General features: G+C 45.8%; 1 protein-coding gene across 2 annotated transcripts in view; it reads right to left on the bottom strand.

Annotated features, from left to right (window-relative positions):
- The window catches only part of PITPNC1 (phosphatidylinositol transfer protein cytoplasmic 1), a 325,500-nt gene that overhangs the window by 54,212 nt on the left and 249,432 nt on the right, over positions 1-21,856 (bottom strand). For both annotated transcript variants that reach the window (XM_010379975.2, XM_010379977.2), the window contains exon 6: positions 11,933-12,028. In XM_010379975.2, coding sequence (XP_010378277.1) covers positions 11,933-12,028 — 96 coding nt within the window. The remainder of the gene's footprint in view (positions 1-11,932; positions 12,029-21,856) is intronic.

Below are 21,856 nucleotides of genomic sequence, written 5' to 3'. Positions count from 1 at the left end.
CCTTTGACATCATCTCACTTCTCCATCCCATTTGTCCATCTGTCAATCTATCCATTCTTTTGAAAGGAGGGAGGGACTCAGACACAGAATTGATGATGATCAAATGCAGTAGCTGTGACCGCCTAGGAGGCCCCCACAGCCAGGGCCCTCACCACATTAGGGCTGAATCATCTAGACACAGAGCATCCAAGCTGGGAATCCCAATTCATAGGTTCTAGGGGTTATCTTTTGCACAGATCCCTTTACGAAAAGCCCAACTGTTTCTCCATTCCATGAATGTTTTACTTGGATGAGTTCTTCCCTCCCTGGTCTGTTCCTTTTGGGATATAGGGTGACAGGGTGATTTCTCCCAGGCTTCTTTCTTTCTTTTTTGAGATAAAGTCTCGCTCTGTTGTCCAGGCTGGAGTGCAGTGCCGCAATCTCAGCTCACTGCAACCTCCGCCTCCCGGATTCAAGCAATTCTCGTGCCTCAGCCTCCCTAGTACCTAGGACGACAGGTGCGTGCCGCCATGCCCAGCTACTTTTTGTATCTTTAGTAGAGACAGGGTTTTGCCATGGTCTCGAACTCCTGACCTCAAGTGATCCGCCTGCCTTGGCATCCCAAAATACTGGGATTACAGGCGTGAGCCACTGCACCTGGTCCCCAGGGGCTCTTTCTATTGATTCAATGACCCCCAATGCCACAATCAGCAACTCCACTACTGGCAGAGACTTAGAATCTCTGGTTTCGATCTGGCATTTAAGAATTCATATGCTCTGATTTTGTTTGACCTACTTGGTCTGGCATTTCACTACCAAATTCAATTGGTAGGGTTTGCAACTGCTGCTCTGAACACTGAGTGCTGGGGACCATCATTCATGCCAATTACTGCAGCAGTTTAAATGGTTTTTTCCCCCTTGAAAAATTTAAAACAATGAAAACTCTTTCTCTAGGATGAAGTTGGGCACTACCATTTTTTGTAGTAATCCCAGTAAAAATGAGGTTTGCTCCAAATGCTGAGGTAGCTTTGCATTATTAGGCCAAGAGAATAGCAGTGGCTTTTAAAATCAGCACTAGGCACTGTGCTTCAGCGAAACTTGGCGTCTCATCTTTCCTGGGTTTGGAAGGAATGAGGTCTGAGAAAGAAAACCTCATTGTTCCTTGGGAAGTTGCCAATTATTGGTCTGCAAATGGTGCAGCCAGGGTTGTTGAGGACTGGACTACTGTTTAATGCCTTTTTACTTCCAAATGTTACTATTCATGAATAAAATCTTATTGTTGTCAAGATGGCTGAGGGCAATTTGTTCATGAAAGAGGGTAGCAGAAGAGGGAAGGATGTAGGGTAATGGATTTGAATGGTCCTAAACCTCTGGGCACCCAGGAGCCTGCCCTCAACATCCCCACAAGAGAGTCAGCCTCTCTGGTGAGGTCACAAGTAGAGTCCCCTTGCATGGTTGCTCATGACCCCTGCTTTTTCTTTTTTCTTGGCCAATGGATTTTTTATTTTTGGTGACCCCTGCTTTGAAAGCTCCCTGTGACCTACAGAATAAAGTCCAAATTCATTGGCTTGGCACTCAAAGTTTTTCCCTTGTGCCTCACTGATCCTTGACTATGCACTGAGACTCCTTATTTTCAGCCATTCACTACACTGTCCATTCCATCTCACACATCTTCAGACTTGAGTTTGCTCCCATCCAAGTGTGAGTCAGGGGCAATTTAATGTAGCCGCAGGGTATGGGCAATTTTGTTATATCTAGGAAATTTTCAACCCATATGTCCATTGAGTCAACAGTTTTGCTTTTAGATTTATTCTACAGAGACGTTAGAACAACTCCCAGAAGATATCTATGGATGTTTCTTGCAGTATCATAATAAGAATGGAAACACTCTAAATGTCTATCAAATGGAGAATGATGTACACATGACACCACCGTACACTGGCTTATTATTATTATTATTATTACTATTATTATTATTTTGAGGTAGGGTCTTGCTCTGCTGCCCCAGGATTTCGGCTCACTGCAGCAGCCTCTGACTCCTGGGCTCAAGTGATCCTCCTCCCTCAGCCTCCAGAGTAGCTGGGACTCCAGGCATGTGCCATCATGACCAGCTAATTTTTACATTTTTGTAGAGATGGGGTTTTGCCATGTTGCCTAGGCTGGTCTCGAACTTCTGAGCTCAAGCGATCTGCCCACCTTGGCCTCCCAAAGTGCTGGGATTACAGGCATGAGTCACTGAATCTGGCCTTCACTGGCATATTATTCGGCCACCTAAAACTCACTAGACGGGCGCGTGCTGCACAGACAAATGGCAAGCTTATGTGATTAGTGAAATAATGCATGTTGCAAGGTGGTGTGCATAGCGTGAGTTTCGTTTTATAAAATAATACTATTTATGCATTATGTTTAAGTATAAACACGAACTTTAACAACAGTCATGTCTCTGATGAGGGATCATAGGAGATTTGCTCTGTTTTGTGTTTGCATCACGTTGGAATTTTTTTTTTTTACAAGGATCATGTATTAATTTATGAGCAAAAAAATAAATATAAATCTATTTCGTTTTTAAGGCCCAGTTCAGATTCCACCTCTCCTATAAAGTCTTCCCTGACCAGTCCTGGGACTCTTCCGGGGATGACTGTGTGTATGAGTTTGAGGAAAGTAGATCACACGTGGCTATGTGAATGTATTTCTCTTGCTGCCTCATTCTGCACTATCACTTAGCATTTGTGTCATTATACCATATCCTCCCAACCAGATCATGAGTTTCCTTTTTTTAAGACAGGGTCTGGCTCTGTCACCCGGGCTGGACTGCAATGGTGTGATCTCAGCTCACTGCAACCTTCGCCTCCCTGGTTCAAACGATTCTCCTGCCTCAGCCTCCGAGTAGCTGGGATTACAGGCATATGCCACCACACCAGGCTAATTTTTTGTATTTTAGTAGAGATGGGTTTTCACCATTTTGTCTTGGCTGCTCTCGAACTCCTGAGTTCAGGCAATGTGCCTGCCTTGGCCTCCCAAAGTGCTAGGATTACAGGTGTGAGCCACCATCCCCAGCCTCTTTTTTTTTTTTTTTTTTTTTAACAGAGTCTCACTCTGTCACCCAGGCTGGAGTACAGTGGCACCATCTTTGGTTCACTGCAAGCTTCGCCTCCTGGGTTGAAGTGATTCTCCTGCCTCAGCCTGCTCAGTAGCTGGGATTACAGGCGCCCGCCACCATACGTGGCGAATTTTGTATCTTTATCCTGTTCATTTTTGTTTTTTTAGTAGAGATGGAGTTTCACCATGTTGGCCAGGTTGGTCTCGAACTCCTGATCTCAAGTGATCTGCCTGCCTCGGCCTCCCAAAGTGCTGGGATTACAGATGTGAACCACTGCGCCTGGCCTTCTCTCTCAATTTCAAATAGCACTGGCATCATCCAGATCCTGGAAGGGGAGGGGGCTCAGGGCCCGCGATGCGGCAGCTGCTGGGGACCCTTCTCTTGTATCTTCTTTGCAGGCTTCCTCCCTCACCCTCCAGTTTTAGAGGCTCCCACCAGGGACTCCTTTGGCAGCAGGGATTTCTCCCCATCCCAGTGATGTCATCAGCCCTCTTATTTTCCAAGAAGCATGCGGGCCGCAGTAAGTTGGAACCCACTGCAAAACAGCTGCGTTACTCTCAGAAAGAAACAGATGGACTTGAGGGAAAGGGGAAAAAAATGATAATAACAGCACAACAGAGTGAACTTAACAATGTACCCCGGCAAGAGGCAGCTGTGTTGAATCTGGCCATTAGAGGTAACGGAAAATCTTTACCACCCTCAAAGGCCAAGATGTAGACCAGAATGAAAATATTTTTAATTTGAGGGAGCCGAGTGATTTGGATGAAGCTCTTTGTACTGAAGGGTACAGCTAAATATGACAATATTTACTTAGTTGGTCTCTCTGTTCCCTTTCTGAGGGCCGGTCCTTAGCAAACAACATTTAATCTCTCACCCTTGACAGTTATTGGAAAAGCTAGATGTATCTCTTTTTGTTCCGTTCTCTCTCCCTTAAGAGAGAATTCAACAGATATTTAGATCTGTGGGGACCAATGAACTAGCTGCCAAGGAGTTCTTGGTCCAGGAAGGCTATGATCCAGGGACCTGGAGACTTAGTCACTCAACTTAAGGGGAAAGTTCAAAATCAAATTCTGTCTGAAAAACATTCAATTATGCCACATCAGGGGCCCATGCTTCTAGGACAGCCTCATGTTCTTCTTTCTCCTTTGTTGCTACCTGAGTTCAAAAAATTGCAAATTTCCCCATTAAGTTACTATGCTGTATTTATCACTAGTAAGATGGCCTTTATATCCTCCAAAATACAGGGGATGAGAAATTGCTTCATCTGTAACAAGAAAATCAATTCAAAAGGCAGTAGAAGACAGGACCTTTGAGGGCTTATACAATCTTGTTTTTGTACCCTCAATGCCTAGTATGTAGCTGGCACACAGTAGGTGCTTAGTAAATGCTAACTAAAGGAATTCATTAATGAGTCTTGATACCAGTAGGTTTTACTGTTTCCTTTCCTTGGATTGGTCTATGTTGTCAGGGTTTATTGATCTTGGCATACTTGACATTTTGGAACTGGATAATTCTCTGTTGTGGTGCATTTTGGATTCTTTTCTTTTTTCTTTCCTTTTCTTTTGTTTTTTTTTTTTTTAGACAGAGTTTTGCTCTTGTTTCCCAGGCTGGAGTGCAATGGTGCAATCTCAGCTCACTGCAACCTCTGCCTCCCAGGTTCAAGCAATTCTCCTGCTTCAGCCTCCCCAGTAGCTGGAATTACACGAATGTACCACCATGCCCAGCTAATTTTGTATTTTTTATAGAGACGGGGTTTCTCCATGTTGGTCAGGCTGGTCTTGAACTCCCGACCTCAGGTGATCCACCTGCCTCGGCCTCCCAAAGTGCGGGGATTACAGGCATGAGCCACTGCACCCGACTCTTCTTTCTTTTCTTTTCTTTATTTTTTAGGGACAGAGTCTCGCTCTGTTTCCCAGGCTGGAGTGCAGTGGCATGATTATAGCTCACTGTAGCCGCAAACGTCTGGGCTCAAGTGATCCTCTCATCTCAGCTTCCTGAGTAGCTAGGACTATAGGCACATGCTACCATGCCCAGCAAATTTATTTTTATTTTTATTTTTTTTGTAGAATAGGGTCTTGCTGTGTGGCCCAGGCTGGTCTTGAAATCCTGGCCTCAAGTGATCCTCCTGCCTCAGCCTCCCACAAAGTGCTGGGATTACAGGTGTGAGCCATTGCACCTGGCCCATTTTGGATGTTCAGCATCCTCCCTCCCTGACCTCTACCCACTAGATTCATGACATGCCCTATCCAGTTTCGACAATCAAAAATGTCTCCAGATATTGCCAGATGCCCCTGGGGGACAAATTTGCCCATAGTTGAGAACCTCAGGGCTAGAGACTCCTTTGCTTTTCATTACATAAATCAACAAAGATTTAAAAAAGGAAGCACACACACACAAAACCCTCTACTTCTACTTTCTCGACTAGGAAAGACATTCCTTTTTCTCTTCCTTTGCCCTGGAGGTATGTCTGAAGATTGAGAAGCTGCACACACCCTACACATTTGTGTCTAGGGGAGATTGCTGCACGTGGCAGCCCCCAGGAGGCCAACACAGATGCCATTTTCTTTGATCACTCCCCATCTCATGATGGAAGCCAGACCTCATGAACGACTGCAGTGAATGGAGGAGAAAGAGTACTGGACTTGAACTTGACTGCGAGCCAACATCAAAGGCCTCTGGGTTAGATCTCTCCCAGCATGGCTTTCAGAGATTCTCTAGCCTGGACTAGTCCTACAGGCTAGAAGTTGAGGTTTGTTCCTGCACCCCAAAACTGCCAACTCAGCCTTGCGGGTATGGCTGCACTGTCTGTGGCCTCTGCAGGCACGCTCTGACTTATCGTGCAGAATTCCTCATTCCTCCGCTGGGATCTTCACCTTGAAATCTTGGCAGAGCATCAAGGAGCTGGGATGAAAATCTTGGCAGTAGCAAGATGCTATGTATCAGCCGCATAACCAGTCCAACCTGCTCGGCTTTTGGCTTCACCCCTTTTCCTGCTTTGGTGTTGATGATGGTCATTTTCCACGTGACATGGTGCAAACAGCTTTATGATGCTTCTGGGCAGACAGGGCCTCAGTGGTCTCTGTGACTAATGGAGGGGCTCTCTCTGCCTGAAAAAAATCACACTAATTTCCCCCTCCCCCACAATACAGCACTGCCCTGCAGAGTCCATTAATGACAATGAGAACAAACTTGAAGCTAAGAGTTCTTTGAGAACTGAAGATCAGGCCTTAATAGGAAATAGCAGCACTGCAAACATGAGAATAAGGAAAGCACTGAGCTGGGCTATCAGCTGATCCTGAATCCCCAAAGCATGCTTCTGAATCCCTGGCTAGTGGCGATGGCACGAGGGCCATGGGGCAGAGGGCACCCACTGGAAAATTCCAAGCTCTGGTCACCTTCATGAGAGAGGCAGTCTTGATTGTGTGGCTCAAAGGTTTCCAGTGAGAAATGGAAAAAGAAAGGAAAGTCTTTTCACCCCCTCTTTTGGCCTGGATAGCCGTGTGTGTGTGACAGTAGCTGGGTGGAGAGGAGCAATCCAGATAACCCTGGTCTGGATTCATCAGCATCAAAAAAATCCAGGCACAGATTCAGCCCATCGGCATCCGGCTTCCTCACATAAAGAACGTTACTATTTAGGACGCTGACATCGTCAACTTACAAAGATGGATGGGAAGAAAAGGCCCATGAAGCTGGATGCCTCCGATTAAAAATAAAAAGGAACTCTGATTCACAACTACTTGCTTAATGGCAACGAATTCATTTTCTTTGATAGCGCTTGCTCTGAAATTGTCACTGCTGGAAGAAAAAAAGCAAAGTCCCTCGCCTTCACTCATTCATTCAGCAACCATGGAGTGAGTGCCTGCTACGCACCGGTGCTGTAGCAGCGGCTGGGGAACAGCTAGCTCTTGTCTTTGCAGAACTCATGCCATAGCGATGAGCTAGCACAATCTAGCATGATCTAGAAGCTATGGACCAGAACTTCGCTGTGTCCAGACCAGCAGTGGTGGGGGAGCGGCATGCCCAGGAAAACTCAGAAACGGGGAGTCCTGTGTGAGCTGAACTCTAAAGGAGAGCCAGTCAGGGGTTTTAAGTACAGAACAAGGTCAGATTTCATTTTAGAAGGAAACTCCTGTGGTGGGGTGAAGGGTGTTAATTATTTACAGTGTGCCAGTTAGACATTTATGTCTGTTTGGAAATGGTTTGCCTTCTGAATCTGTTGTTCCTCTTACTCCCAGTCCCTGGCATGTTTACCGTAGACACAACCACCAAAACAGCCCAGGAAACTCACCCCTCTTCCTTTGGGTGGGTTCAGACTGCAGTCTGTATTCTGGCCTGTTGAAGATGGTGGGGCTGGGGTCACAAGGGAGTCACCCCTGGGGGAATGCTTTTTCTAAGATTTTATTGCAGGCTCCCAATGGTGCCTGTAGCCCTTTGTGATCCAGCTGCCAGGTCCATGGAGGAGGAATTCCACCTGTTACAGAGGCCAGCAGATCCCCTGGGAGGTCACACAATGAATGATGAGTGTGCAGGGCTCAGCCCTATGGGCCCCCTTCTCCCGCATCCATTCAGTAACCCTAAGACTCTAGGACAGGCCAGGGGTGGCCCTGAGCATCAAAGCTGAATCCAGAGTTCCATCCATCTTCAATCACCTCTTCCTGTAGAACAAGGTTTCCCAGCCTTGGCACTATGGACATTTGGAGCCAGATAATTTTTTTTTTTTTTTTTTTTTTTTTTTTTGAGACAGGTCTCACACTGTCGCCTGGGCTGGAGTGCAGTGGTGCAATCTTGGCCTCCCAGGTTCAAGTGATTCTCCTACCTTAGCCTCCAGAGTAGCTGGGATTACAGGTGCCTACCACCATGCCCAGCTAATTTTTTGTATTTTTAGTAGAAACGAAGTTTCACCATGTTGGCCAGGCTGGTCTTGAACTCCTGACTTTGTGATTCGCCTGCCTCAGCCTCCTAAAGTGCTGAGATTACAGGCGTGAGCCACCGCATCCGGCTGGAGTCAGACAATTCTCTGTTGTGAAGGACTGTCCTGTCTGTGCTGTAGAGGATTTTAGGAGCATCCCTGGCCTCTACACTCTAGATACCAGTAGCCCTCTTATGTTTTGACAACTGAGAATGTCTACAGGCATTGCCAAGCATCCTCGTGAGGCAATAATTGCCCCCAGTGGAGAACTGTTCTAGCGGACAGTTTTCCATTCTCTTCCTACTCGATCTCTTGGCAGCATTCAGCACCTCTGGTCACTCTCTTCCTCTTGAAACTTACATTCCTTGGTGCATTTCCCTTGTTTTCGTCCTAACTTTCTGACTAATTCTTTTAGATTCCTGATTCTTTTAGATTCGACCTGATCGCCAGCTGCTGCCATCCTTGAAGGCTCGGACTTGAACCCCTTTCCCATTTATACTTCATGCTTTCTTCCTCTCATCCATCCCCAGGATTTTAAAATCTCCTATTTGCCAAATACTCTTGAGTTTGTCTCCAGCCCAGATCTCTCGCCTAAGCTCCAGACTCATTTCTGTTTGTGTTAGCTGTCTCACTGACATCACAAAATCCACGCATCTTTCTCCAAGGTACACCTCTCTTCTCATCTTCCCATTTCAGTAAGCAGCACCCCCATCTATCAGTCGCTCAAGCCAGAATCCTTAAGGCCATCCCAACTCCTCCTTCAACCTCATCCCCACATCCAATCTATAAGCAATCCCTGTCAATTCATCCTCATCTTCAAAACATACATTAAAACCATCTGCTCCTCTCCATCTCTGCCGCCAGCCCTCTAGCGCAAGCCACGATAGCACCTAAGTAACTGATAACATAATGATAGTGACCTTGGTGGTCTCCTGACTCTGCTCTTCTCCAGTCCATTCTCCATCCAGAACAATCTTTTAAAAGTATAATTTAGATCCTATGATGCCTCAACTTCATTTACTTACTTACTTACTTATTTATTTATTTATTTATTTTTTTGAGACCGAGTCTCTGTTGCCCAGGCTGGATTGCAGTGGTGTGATCTTGGCTCACTGTAACCTCTGCCTCCTGGGTTCAACCTCGGCTTCCCGAGTAGCTGGGACTTCAAGCGATTCTCCTGCCTCAGTCTTCTGAGTAGCTGGGACTACAGGCACATGCCACCAAGCCCGGGCAATTTTTGTATTTTTAGTAGAGTTGGGGCTTCATTCTGTTGGTCAGGCTGGTCTCAAACTCCTGACCTCAGGTGATCTGCCTGCCTTGGCCTCCCAAAATGCTGGGATTACAGGCGTGAGGCACTGCGCCTGGCCTGAACTGTCACTTTTTCCATAGCATATCTCCTGATCCTATCCTCTTAAATGCAGTTTCCTCATCACAGTCTCTCTCTGTACCTGCCTTCCTACACTTGTGACTCTGAACTCCATATGTATGTGTGTGACTATTTCTCTATTGTTCGCCAAATACTCTCTGTGTGGTATTTGTTAGATTGGAAGTATCCTGAGGGGAGGGACCCTAAGTATCTCTTTGGCTCATTGCTGCTGCGTCCTTTTTTTTTTTTTTTTTTTGAGACAGTTTCTGGCTCTGTTGCGATCTCAGCTCGTCAAAGCCCCCGCTTCCTGGGTTCAAGCGATTCTCGTGCGTCAGCCTCCCGAGTAGCTGACCACCCTGCCAGCTAATTTTTGTATTTTTAGTAGAGTTTTTGCCATGTTGATCAGGCTGGTCTCGAACTCCTAAACTCAAGTGATCCGCCTGCCTCGGCCTCCCAAAGTGCTGGGATTACAGGTGTTAGCCACCATGCCCAGATATCCCCGTCTTAACACTGTACGTGACACTCAGTGAGGGCTCCATAAATATTTATTGGATGAATAATTACTGGACTCTTTACCACTCATCTTGGCCAAACTGCATCCAGGGAAGGATACTTTAGGACCCAGGGAAAGAGGTATGGACGTGCCCATGAGCGACTCTGTGAAGCATGAAGGAAAAGCTCCTTGAATGTTTATGTGAATGAAAGGAAGCTTTCTAGTGGAGGTTCTTTGGGGGCCCAGAGCACAGGGAAATGAGTCAGGCACGTTGACTAGAAATGAGACTTGATTTCTTCATTAATATTCTATATTTGTGTCAAGACTTCCTACTGAATCAGGAGGGAACTCCCTGAAGTCCAGGCAGAGCCACGCCAAAGCACACTGGGAGGAAAAGCTGAAATTAGTTCAGAGTTTTCTGGCAACCCTGCTTTCCTGGAAGACCCAGAGCTCCCAAAGAGGCCGGGAGGTCCAGGTAGGACAGCAGCCCAGGGGAGCCTGAGGCGTCACAGGAGTGCTTTGCACAATGCTCTGGACATCATCAGACCCCATTAAGCACTGGCGGACTTGACATGAAACTACAGGATTTCCATGGAGCGAGACAAGGGGAAGGTCAATGGTGCCCTGTTTATTTCCCTCTTCGGCCGTTCCACAGTTACGCAGAAAGCATTTAACTTTGTTTATCTTAAAATGCATAGGTGTGGTTGGCCGCAGAGCACAATGAAAGTTGATGATGTTAAAACGCTCACCCTTTGGGTGGAGATGAGCAACACACAGTGATCCACATCAGCCTCTCCCCATCTCTTTCAGGGACAGCAGCTGAAGACATGTGCCTGCAATTAAGCAGCCAAGCATTTGCTAAGATCAGGTAAGACTTTTATACCAAAACGAATCCCAAAATGTGGAGGCAAAAGAAATCCGAACCACCATGTTGGGAGCCTGGTTTATTTGTGTAATGACAGAATTCATTTTGAAGAAGTTTATTTATTGTGTCTCCCATCAGCCTTAATGACTCTGGGAGAAGAGTTTCAAGGTCCGCGTGTTACGGTTCGAGGATGAGTCTAGGGCCCTGATTCCAAACATATTGGGATTGGTGGCATGTTGCTAACCAACAAAAATAGCCCTGCATCTGCTGTCATTGCAGGGCTAGGATGTTATATACAAGTGGGTCACCCAAGTTCCGTCAGCAGCCATTAATAAAATACTAATGGGATATAAATGGTGACTCGCACAAACCGTATAGCAGGAAGGTAGAACTAAGGCAAAGGATGGATCCTGGTATGTTGAAAACCAGAGAGAAAGAAGTTCTCTGAAATTTATTCTCAGCCAAGAACAAAGGAGATGCCCTCATTAAAGTGCTTGCTGTTTTGAGAGAAAGGAGCTGTGCTGAAATGAGCTATCAAAGTTTTCAAGGATTGATTCAGATACAGATAAAACACAGGTGGCTCATGCCTATAATCCCAGCGCCTCGGGAGGCCGAGGTGGGCGGATCATTTGAGGTCAGAAGTGGGAGACCAACCTGGCCAACAGGGTGAAACCCCATCTCTACTAAAAATACAAAAATTAGCCAGGTATGGTGGTGGGTGCCTGTAATCCCAGATACTCAGGAGGCTGAGGCAGAAGAATGGCTTGAACATGGGAGGCAGACATCACAGTGAGATCACACCACCGCACTCCAGCCTGGGCCAGACTCCATCTCAAAAAAAAAAAAAAAAAAAAAAAAAAAAAAAAGCATGAGATTGGGGAGACTGCCTGTTGTGTTTCAGGGAGGCCAGTGTGTTGGACGGCCCAGCCCTATGGATACTGACGTTGCCAAAAAATGATGGCAGAGTTGGGAGACAGGAAAACTAAGTGGAAACTGAGTAACGGCCAGGGCCAATGATGGTCCCTGAAGAGTTAGGGACTTAATTTTGAGACTTGCAAAAAGAACCAGAAAGACATAAAAGCAAATTGAATCCACACAACGAGAGATGGCATCCTCCCAAGTTAGGAGGCACTTAAGAAATAGTTGTGGAATGAATGAATGAATGAATGAATGAATGAATGAATGAATCTCTTCCACATCTCATCCCAAATGTCGCTTACCTCAGATTCTTTGTAGTAACGCTCTGGAATTTCATCGCAGGCAATATCAATAAAGCAAACTTCTCTCTCCAGGTCTTTGGCTTCATTGTCGAAAATCTGAAAAAGCAGAGCAACATCTCAAAGGTTAGTGATAGCAGGTGTTACCTTCCAAAGTGCCTGAGGCAGAGTAACCCCCATACAGAGCATCTTCACACGTTCCAGTGCCCCCGGCTAGTGCTTTCACCAGCCTCAGAATGCGCAAGAATCATAGAAAGCTTTGATTCATGGCTTCGGTTTTGTCACATCAGAGGCAGGTGTAGCATCAATCACTGCTTGGTGAGAGGCAGAAGAAAAACTGGGCTGTTTTTAGAAGTTCAAGAGTGAGGAAATTGATCTCTTCCAAAAAATATCTCTTCCTAAACTGAAGTGTGCTGATTTTTGGCAGTTCACCTGAACAGGAGGAGTAAAGAGGTTGGAAAGGGTCTGGCTAAATTTGAGTCAAAAAGCAGGGATATAGGCCAAGAGTTAGAAAGAGTATATTTTTTAAAATTAAAATTATATATATATGTTAAAAATATATATTATATATTTTTATATATATTTAGTTTCACAAATAATACATGCTCATTGCAGAAAATATAGATAAGCAAAAATAAGAAAATAAACCACAATCTCATTACCCAAGGGAAACACACCTGTTTTTCTTGATCATTTAAGAGCACAATTTCCCTTGCACACATAAAGGTAACAACGTAAAGCTTGGCAAGACACTGAGATAGTTTCCTGCCAATCTGATCTAGGTCCCAGTGGCCCAGAATGCATATCACTTGCAAAATAATAACAATAATAATAATAACAACAACAACACAGCCACAATATATAGATATAAGTGTCGGCCTGGACACGGTGGTTCACGCCTGTAATCCCAGCGCTTTGGGAGGCCGAGGCGGGTGGATCACTTGAGGTCAGGAGTTTGAGACCACCTTGGCCAACATGGTGAAACCCTGTCTCTACCAAAAATACAAAAATTAGTCAGGCATGGTGGTGGACGCCTGTAATCCCAGCTACTTGGGAGGCTGAGTCAGGAAAATCACTTGAACCCGGGAGGCAGAGGTTGCAGTGAGCTGAGATTGCGTCATTGCACTCCAGCCTGGGCAACAGAGTGAGACTGTCTCAAAAAAAAAAATTAAGTTCTTCTAGTTCTTCTCATTGTATCTTTCTGGTCTAAAGGGATCATCATCCTTCTGCAGGATGACAAACAGCTTTCTTTTTTTGAGACAGAGTCTCAAGGCTGGAGTGCAGTGGTGGGATCTTGGCTCACTGCAACCTCCACCTCCTGGGTTCAAGCGATTCTTCTGACCCAGCCTCCTGAGTAGCTGGGACTACAGGTGCCCATCACCAAGACTGGTCAATTTTTGTATTTTTAGTAGAGACGAGGTTTTACCATCTGGGCCAGGCTAGTCTTGAACTCCTGACCTCAAGTGATCCATCCACCTTGGCCTCCCAAAGTGCTGGGATTACAGGCGTGAGCCACCATGCCCAGCCAACAGATTTAAGTTTGGACAACCACTTCATTCTTAGAGGAAGTCTTAACTGTAACCGCATCTCACTATTTAGCTCATTCCTGGAGGGAATCTCCAGTTAACACAATTCCATCTGACTCTTCGGGAGAGAATGCAGTATTTTGGAAGAACAGGGTGGTTGATACCCAAGAACACTGTCCTAACCCGAACTTGGTGCCTATTAATAACACAGTCTCCCACAAGAGGGCATCTGAAGGGTTCTGTATAGGCTCAACTCGTCTTGGTTGGATTCTCAAGTTCCTTGAAATGATTAGCCCTTTCTAAATGCTATCTGAATAATATTTGTGTTGAAATTATCCTCCAAGTCTGCTGGTGGTTCTTCTCTTCTTGCCTATTCTCTTCTAAATATTTGGAGACTGGACTCTTCAGATTTGTCCAAGGAGATGAACTCCCCAGTCTGACCCGAGGTGGCCACTGACTTCTCCTTCAAGTCAGAGAAAGACTGGTTCTTGGGTCAACTCTGATTCTTTCCACTGCTACTTGAAGTCAAGTGCCTCAGGACACTCCTAAAGCATTTGGGAGGGACAAGTGGACTGCCTCGAAATGAAACAGACAGTGGAGAAACAAGTTCAAGTGGAGAAATAAGTTGTGAAATAAAATACTGGGTCTCACACTGTTTGCAAGAGCCAGTCCCCCTGCTCCTTCTTTCTTTTTGCAAATCTCAAGTGTGAGCTAAGAGAAGAGAGACAAGTGCCTCATTAAGAAGACACACAGAGGCCGGGCATGGTGGCTCACACCTGTAAGCCCAGCACTTCAGGAGGCTGAAGCGGTGGGGGGAGGGGGATCACTTGAGGTTGGGAGTTCAAGGCCAGCCTGGCCAACATGATGAGATGGTGAAACCCCATCCCTACTAAAAATAAAAAAAATTAGCCGGGCGTATTGTCATGCGCCTGTAATCCCCGCTACCTGGGAGCCTGAGGCAGAAGAATCCCTTGAACCTGGGAGGTGGACATTGCAGTGAGTGGAGATTGTGCCACTGCACTCCAGCCTGGTCGACAGAGTAAGACTCTGTCTCAAAAACAACAACAACAAAAACCACACACACACACACACACACACACACACACACACACACACACAGAATACCCCAGAGGGAAATGAGCTTCCAGAGAGTAAATTACAAAAGTAGTCAAAAAGGTTTGACATTTATTGGTAGTAAAATCTATAGGACTCAAAGAAAGGGAACTAAGCAGGGATGAAGGGGGGCATGACAGGTTGTATAGCTTTCCCTGATTTAATTCAAACATTTTATTGATCCCCCATTGCACCCATTGCAGTTTTCACAGTATTGCCTCAGTTCCAAAGTAGCCCTTACGCCTCTGCTCTGAGATCATGGACTGGACCCTGTAAGCATTTCTCCTTTACAATGAGCCTCATCAGTAGGGGGCCCTGGAGGGCAACTGCAAGAGGAAGGGGATTTCTCCTTCAGATTTAGATGTTGCTGGGCTGCAGAGTCTGTCTGTGGGGACTTTCAGTCAGGCTCTGCCCCAGCCGCATGCCTAGAGTGCACGGTTGCTCAGTGACCTTGCAGCCCTAGCCTGGGCCCAGTAACCCCTTCACAGTGGCCCTCCTGCTGCAGGCACTGCATGTTGCAGGCCTTGCACTGGCAGCGTGCCTGACTCTCTCTTCACACACACACCTGTCTAGCAACCTCCTCAGGCCTGCGCCCCAGAGGGCGCTCTGCTCCTCAACCACTGTGAACCAGCCCTGGCTCAGGTCAGCCTCATGAACTTCCCCACCATCCTGTGGGCTACAACCACACCTTCTCCAACGAAATGTGAACTCCAGCCATGCAGAGGGGCCCCTTCCAACTTTGTCCTTCCTGGGTATTCTCTCTCAGCCTTAGGGTACCCTTTGGAGTTCCCTTTACATCCTTATAGTTGCTCCTATCAGAGATCAATAATTCCTTCTATTACATTTCTCCTATTCAAATTACTGTGTGGTTTCTGTCTCCTGATTGGGCCCTGACTGATATACCCATTGCATGCAAAGTGCTGCCCTGGGCTTGAGGGACTACAAAGATAGCCCTTGAGAGGTTATCATCTAGTAGGAGAGACAGACTGGGGAGCTATTACCAAAAATACAAGGCAGAATAGAGTATGTGCTGGCAAAAGAAAGAAAATAATAGGCTGTCAGCTGGGTGCAGTGGCTCACACCTGTAATCCCAGCACTTAGGGAGACCAAGGCAGGTAGATGGCTTGAGGTCAGGAGTTTGAGACCAGCCTGGTCAACATGGTGAAACCCCAGCTGGGCATGGTGGCACATACCTGTGAACCCTGCTACTCGGGAGGCTGAGGCATGAGAATCGCCTGAACTCGGGAGGCAGAGGTTGCAGTGGGCTGAGATTGTGCCACTGCACTCCAGCCTAGGCAACACAGTGAGACTCCATCTCACTGTGGAGTGTCACCACACTAATTTTTGTATTTTTAGTAGAGATGGGGTTTTACCATGTTGGCCAGGCTGGTCTAGAACTCTTGACCTCAGGTGATCCACCCACCTCGGCCTCCCAAAGTGCTGGGATTACAGGCGAGTTTCAATTTCTAATAAATAATGAATTTCCCAGTGATCAGAGATTAAGAGATGCTCACAGGTGCTCAATAATTGCCTGGTGAACTAATGGAAGACATTAGCTTCTACCTTCCAAAGAGGACTCTATGGCAGGAATATTGCTTACTCATTGATCTTAGTTTTTTTTTTTCTACGAGTCTGAGATCCTATTTCCTTGGCTGTAAGCACCCTAATTTCCCACAATTGCCGCCACAGGGCTCAGTGCAGGGTGACAACCTACTATGGGCTAATGGGTCCTACATTGGCAATCAGGAGAGCTGAGTTTAAATTCAGTTATCTGGTCAGGCATGGGGGGCTCACACCTGTAATCCCAGTACTTTGAGAGGCCAGGTAGGCAGATCACCTGAGGTCAGGAGTTCAAGACCAGCCTGGCCAACATGGTGAAACTCCATCTCTATGAAAAATGGGTTTCAGGGATTCTGGGAGATATCCTGGAATTTGGGAAGGTGTATTTTTCTGGAAAGAGAGTTCGACCACTTTCATCTGATCATCAAAGAGATCTGTGGCCCTAAGGAGACTGAGATCAAGTGACCCAGGTGACCATTAACATTCCTTCCAGTTAAAAAGCCTGTGGTGTTAAAAGTGGCCTCTGCATCCTATTAGTCTCCTCCATCTTGCTCCTTGGCTTATTCCTTCTCTGTCCTATCATCCCATAGTTAGCCAACTTGAGTGGTACACAGAGGGGCTGCCACGGAGCAGTGGGAAGTGGCAACAGTCCTGATGTGGTGTAATCAGAGAGCATGGACAAGGTAAAACGGTCTCATCTTCACATTCAGTTCAGGGCAGGAGCCAGAATTAAGCCAACACTGTTAAAAACAAGCAGAGGCTTCACCGTGCCCCAAAGGAAAAGACTCAGTCACAGCAATGATTCATCTGGGCTCCCCGATGGTGGCAGGTGCAGCTGCCAGAGCTCTGGTCCAACTCCCGGCTCTTGGAGGTGGAGGAAGAGATCTGCTGAGGTTGCATTAGGATGCGAATGCCTTTTGTTGTTGCACCAAGCCAAAGCTTTACAGGGGTGTACCTGACACTGGAGTGCTGTGACCTTCATGGTCTCATTTGTCCTTGGGCTGAACTTGTCTCCTGAGATGGGACCTGGGTGTGGGAGGTCACGGAGGCACTTTTCCTATATCACCTATAGTAATGTTCCCCTCTTTGGCTATTTATCAGAGACAGGGAGAAGGAAAAGTGTTTATCCTCTTTCCCTTCTACTGTCTACCCACAAATCATCTGCAGTGGATTTGGGTGTCAATCTGGTTGACTGCCCTGGCCACCCTCGCCATACACACACTAGAGAGTGAATGCTCAGTAGGAAACATTCCTTTAAATATGAACCTAGAAATGCGACATGGGGAAGGCAAATCTGGATAATTACCATCTTATAGATTCCAAAATTAAAAGGGAGTAATTTTCTCTGTTTTGTAAAGTATTAAGAATAACAAGTATCAAGTGTCTTACACATCTTCATATACTTTATCTAGTAAACTTACGTTTTGAGAATTTATCTTAAGAAAAGAATGTTGGTGGCCAGGCATGGGCTCAAGCCTATAATCCCAGCACTTTTGGGAGGTCAAGGCAGGTAGATCAGTTGAGGTCAGGAGTTTTGAGACCAGCCTGGGCAACATGGCAAAACCCAGCCTCTACTAAAAAATACAAAAATTAGCTGGGCATATTGATGGGCACGCAAGAGAATCGCTTAAACCCAGGCAGAGGTTGCAGTGAGCCAAGATGGCACGAGAGTGAGACTCTGTATAAAATAATAATAATAAAAACCAGAAAGAAAGAAAAGAATCTTGGCAAGGCACAGTGGCTCACAGCTGTAATCCCAGAACTTTGTGAAGCTAAGATGGGAGGATGGCTTGAGCCCAGGAGTTTGAGACCTCCTAGACAACATAGTGATACCTTGTCTCTACAAATAATTTAAAAATTAGCTGGGTGAGGTGGCATGGATCTGTGGTCTCAGCTACTCAGGAGGCTGAGGTGGGAGGACTGCTTGAGCCTAGGCAGTGGAGGCTGCAATGAGCCGTGATTGTGCCATTGCATTCCAGCCTGGGTGACAGAGTGAAACCCTAAAAAAAAAAAAAAAAAAAAAAAAAAGAAGAAAGAAAGAAGAAGAAAAAAAGAAAATAATCTTAAAGGAAAAGACTTATGCACAAAGATTTTTATTGCAACATTATTATAATGTCAAGACAAATTAAGATTGAAAAAAGAAGAAAACAGCTTAAATATCCTACTATGGGAGAATTGCCAAAGAAATTAAGGTAAATCCATTTCATGAACCAGTACGTGCCGTGTGGTCATAATAGAGAAGGGAGAGGTACACTGGTAAGTATGAAATGTGTCTTACCAGCCTAGATTTCTCTTTGAACAGAGGTGTTTTTCTAAAATTTGTAATTGCTCTTGCTTCATTTCTAGATTTGTTTCTAGATTTTGTGATTTGTCTTGATGCAATCCATCAAGATCACTATGCAGGGTGGCTCTTCATAAATCCACAATTTTGGGAATCATGAATTCTGCAGCTCTTTTCTCTACAACAGAAACTTTGATGGTTTAAGATCCAAGCTTAGATGAAAAATGTCTGTACTTTCTGCACAATTTTTCTGTAAACCTAAACTGCTCTAGAAAATAAAATCTAGGGTGGGTGTGGTGACTCATGCCTGTAATCCCAGCACTTTGGGAGGCCAAGGCAGGTGGATCACCTGAGGTCAGGAGTTTGAGACCAGCCTGGTCAACATGATGAAACCCCATCTCTACAAAAATACAAAAATTAGCTGGGTGTGGTGGCGCATGCCTGTAGTCCCAGCTGCTCGAGAGGCTGAGTGAGGCAGGAGAATCGTTTGAACCCGGGAGGTGAAGGTTGCAGTGAGCCGAGATCACGCCACTGTACTACAGCAGGGCGACAGAGTAAGACTCCATCTCAGAAGAAAAAAAAAGAAAAGAAAATCTATTATCCTCTAAAAATTGAGGGGCTGGGCAGGCGGGGGGAAGGTGCAAGCCTAGTGGCTGTGTAGATTTTTATCTTCCTGCCATCTGTACAAGCTACTGAGGATACAAGGTAGAGGTGGCTGATTAGGAGGGATTTTGAGAAAAGTCTACCAGTCATCTTGTTTTATGCTTCAGATACGATTAAAGAGACAGAGAAACCTAGCCAAACCACTGTTCCTCTCTACTATAACTTTATTTTTTGGCTTTTGGGAGCTCGCTGGGGGAAGCAATTCAGGAAGACATACCAACAAAGTACAGGTTCAGCCAGCAGGAACGCTGGAAGCAGAATTCATGTTTTAACAACGCTGTCCTACTCATGCTGTGCATCGGCAAAGTGGCTACTGGTTTGGGGGAGGGAGGGGATACTGGTTGCTAGTTAATACTTTAAGCATACGGGTCTAGCGTTGGTTCATGGTTTATTATTATTATTATTATTATTATTATTATTTTAAGACGGAGTCTTGCTCTGTCACCCAGGCTGGAATGCATTGGCATGACTGCAACCTCTGCGTCCTGGGTTCAAGTGATTCTCCTGCCTCAGCCTCCCAAGTAGCTGGGACTATAGGCATGCGCTACCACGCCTGGCTAATTTTTGTATTTTTAGTAGAGATGGGGTTTCACCATGTTGGCCTGGTCTCAAACTTCTGACCTCAAGTGATCCAACCGCCTCGGCCTCCCAAAGGGCTGGAATCAACTGCACCTGGCCAGTTCATGGTTTATTGATTATTATCTAATAGCAGCATATTCAGTTGGGGACAGCCTGAAAAGAACTAATGGCTGTTAAAAAAAACAAAAAAAAGTCCAGGTTAACAATGATGAAAACCATCTCTACTGGTCATCTCACTGAGAACATTATCCCAGCTACACAATTCAGTTGTGACTGTTTCATAAATATATACATGACTATTTATGAATATATATTTATGAATATATATATGAATATACAATCCAACCCAAGAGTATTTCAACTTGTCTTCTACATGGTCATTAAGATAGGAATAAAAAGGATACTCTTCCTGGGGCTCTTCAAAACCATTTTATTTTCTTTTTTTAAATATTAGGTTGGTGCAAAAGTAATCATGGTTTTTGCAAATAGATACAGGGTCTTGCTACATTGCCCAGGTGCATCACAAACTTCTGAGCTAAAGTGATCCTCCTGCCATGGCCTCCCAAAGTGTTAGGATTACAGGTGTGAGCCACTGCACCTGGCCTCAACCATTTTTGGTCTCTATTCTTTTTTCTGTTTTGCAGAATAAAGAGTTGGGTAACTGTTATTTGTTCTTTTTTTTTTTTTTTTTTTTTTTTTTGAGACGGAGCCTCGCTCTGTCACCCAGGCTGGAGTGCAGTGGCTGGATCTCAGCTCACTGCAAGCTCTGCCTCCGGAGTTTACACCATTCTCCTGCCTCAGCCTCCAGAGTAGCTGGGACTACAGGCGCCCGCCATCTCGCAAGGCTAGTTTTTTTGTTTTTTTAGTAGAGATGGGGTTTCACCGTGTTAGCCAGGATGGTCTCGATCTCCTGACCTTGTGATCCGCCTGTCTTGGCCTCCCAAAGTGCTGGGATTACAGGCTTGAGCCACCGCGCCCGGCTGTTGTTTGTTCTTAAGATAGAATTACTGTACTTAAGGACAGCACTCTAGAGAGGAAAAGGCTGAATGCCCACCACTCAATGAATCGGCAAATATTGGTTAAGCATCTACTGTGTGTTCAACACTGTGCCTTGGAAAAATGTGTAAGAGAAGGTCCATTCTCAAGGAGGCCATGATTTTGTGGAGACTAGATTTAATACACAGTTTAATCAACATTATATAACATATAATCTATATATTACTGAAGTACTAAAATATATGTTTCAGGCCAGCTGCGGTGGCTCGTACCTGTAATCCAAACACTTTGGGAGGCCGAGGAGGGCAGATCACTTGAGATCAGGAGTTTGAGACCAGCCTGGCCAACATGGTGAAACCCTGTCTCTACAAAAAATACAAAAATTAGCCAGGTATGGCGGCACACGCCTATAGTCCCAGCTACTGGGGAGGCTGAGGCAGGAGAATCACTTGAACCTGGGAGGCAGAGGCTGCAGTGAGCTGAGATCATGCCACTGCACTCCAGCCTGGGCAACAGAGTGAAACTTTGTCTCAAAATAAATAAAATAAAATAAAATAAAATAAGATGTGCTTCAGACAAGAGTACTCTAGTAGTCCAAATTCAGCAAGGAGGGAACTCAGTACAGGTCCATAGTGGTTGGGGTCCAAGATGATTATTTGGCCAGCAGGGGTGATAGAAGAGACTGGCCGATTGGTGTCGTGAAGAAAGAATCCAATCCCACATCGTGCCTGCAGTGTGGTCCAGAGACACCAGGCCAGGAATGTAGCTCAGGGCTGCTGAGGTTTCCATCTGGGGGCCCCAGAGAACTGCCTGCTGGTGCGGGGGCTCTAGGGCAGTGATGACCCCAGATCCACTCCTGTACTGACCTTGGTCTTGGAATGGAACTGAAACCCCATCTCGTAATACAGTGGGAGGTAAACTGCTTTTATTTAATCCCCATCAAACGTTCCACTTGCCACAGGATTTCGGGGGTATTAAGGCTGAGTAAAGGAAACTCATTTACCAGGGTTAGGCCGGATCGTCTTAGCTGCTGGGTAAACTTGAGTGCTTCTCTGGAGAACCCTTTCTGGTGGACAATATCATTAGGCCTCTGGTGCAGAGGGGAAAATTGTTTCTCCAGAGCCAGCAGGGAGTTGTAACGCAAACTGAAGGCATAGGTTTCAGGCCTGAGAGTGTCTGAGAAAATCCTGTCCCCAGTGAGATGGTGAC

Source organism: Rhinopithecus roxellana, chromosome 19 (assembly GCF_007565055.1).
Source record: "Rhinopithecus roxellana isolate Shanxi Qingling chromosome 19, ASM756505v1, whole genome shotgun sequence".
NCBI classification, from domain to species: Eukaryota; Metazoa; Chordata; class Mammalia; order Primates; family Cercopithecidae; genus Rhinopithecus; species Rhinopithecus roxellana.
Note: the sequence above shows the minus strand (reverse complement) of the source record. Positions and strands in the feature narration are given on the sequence as shown.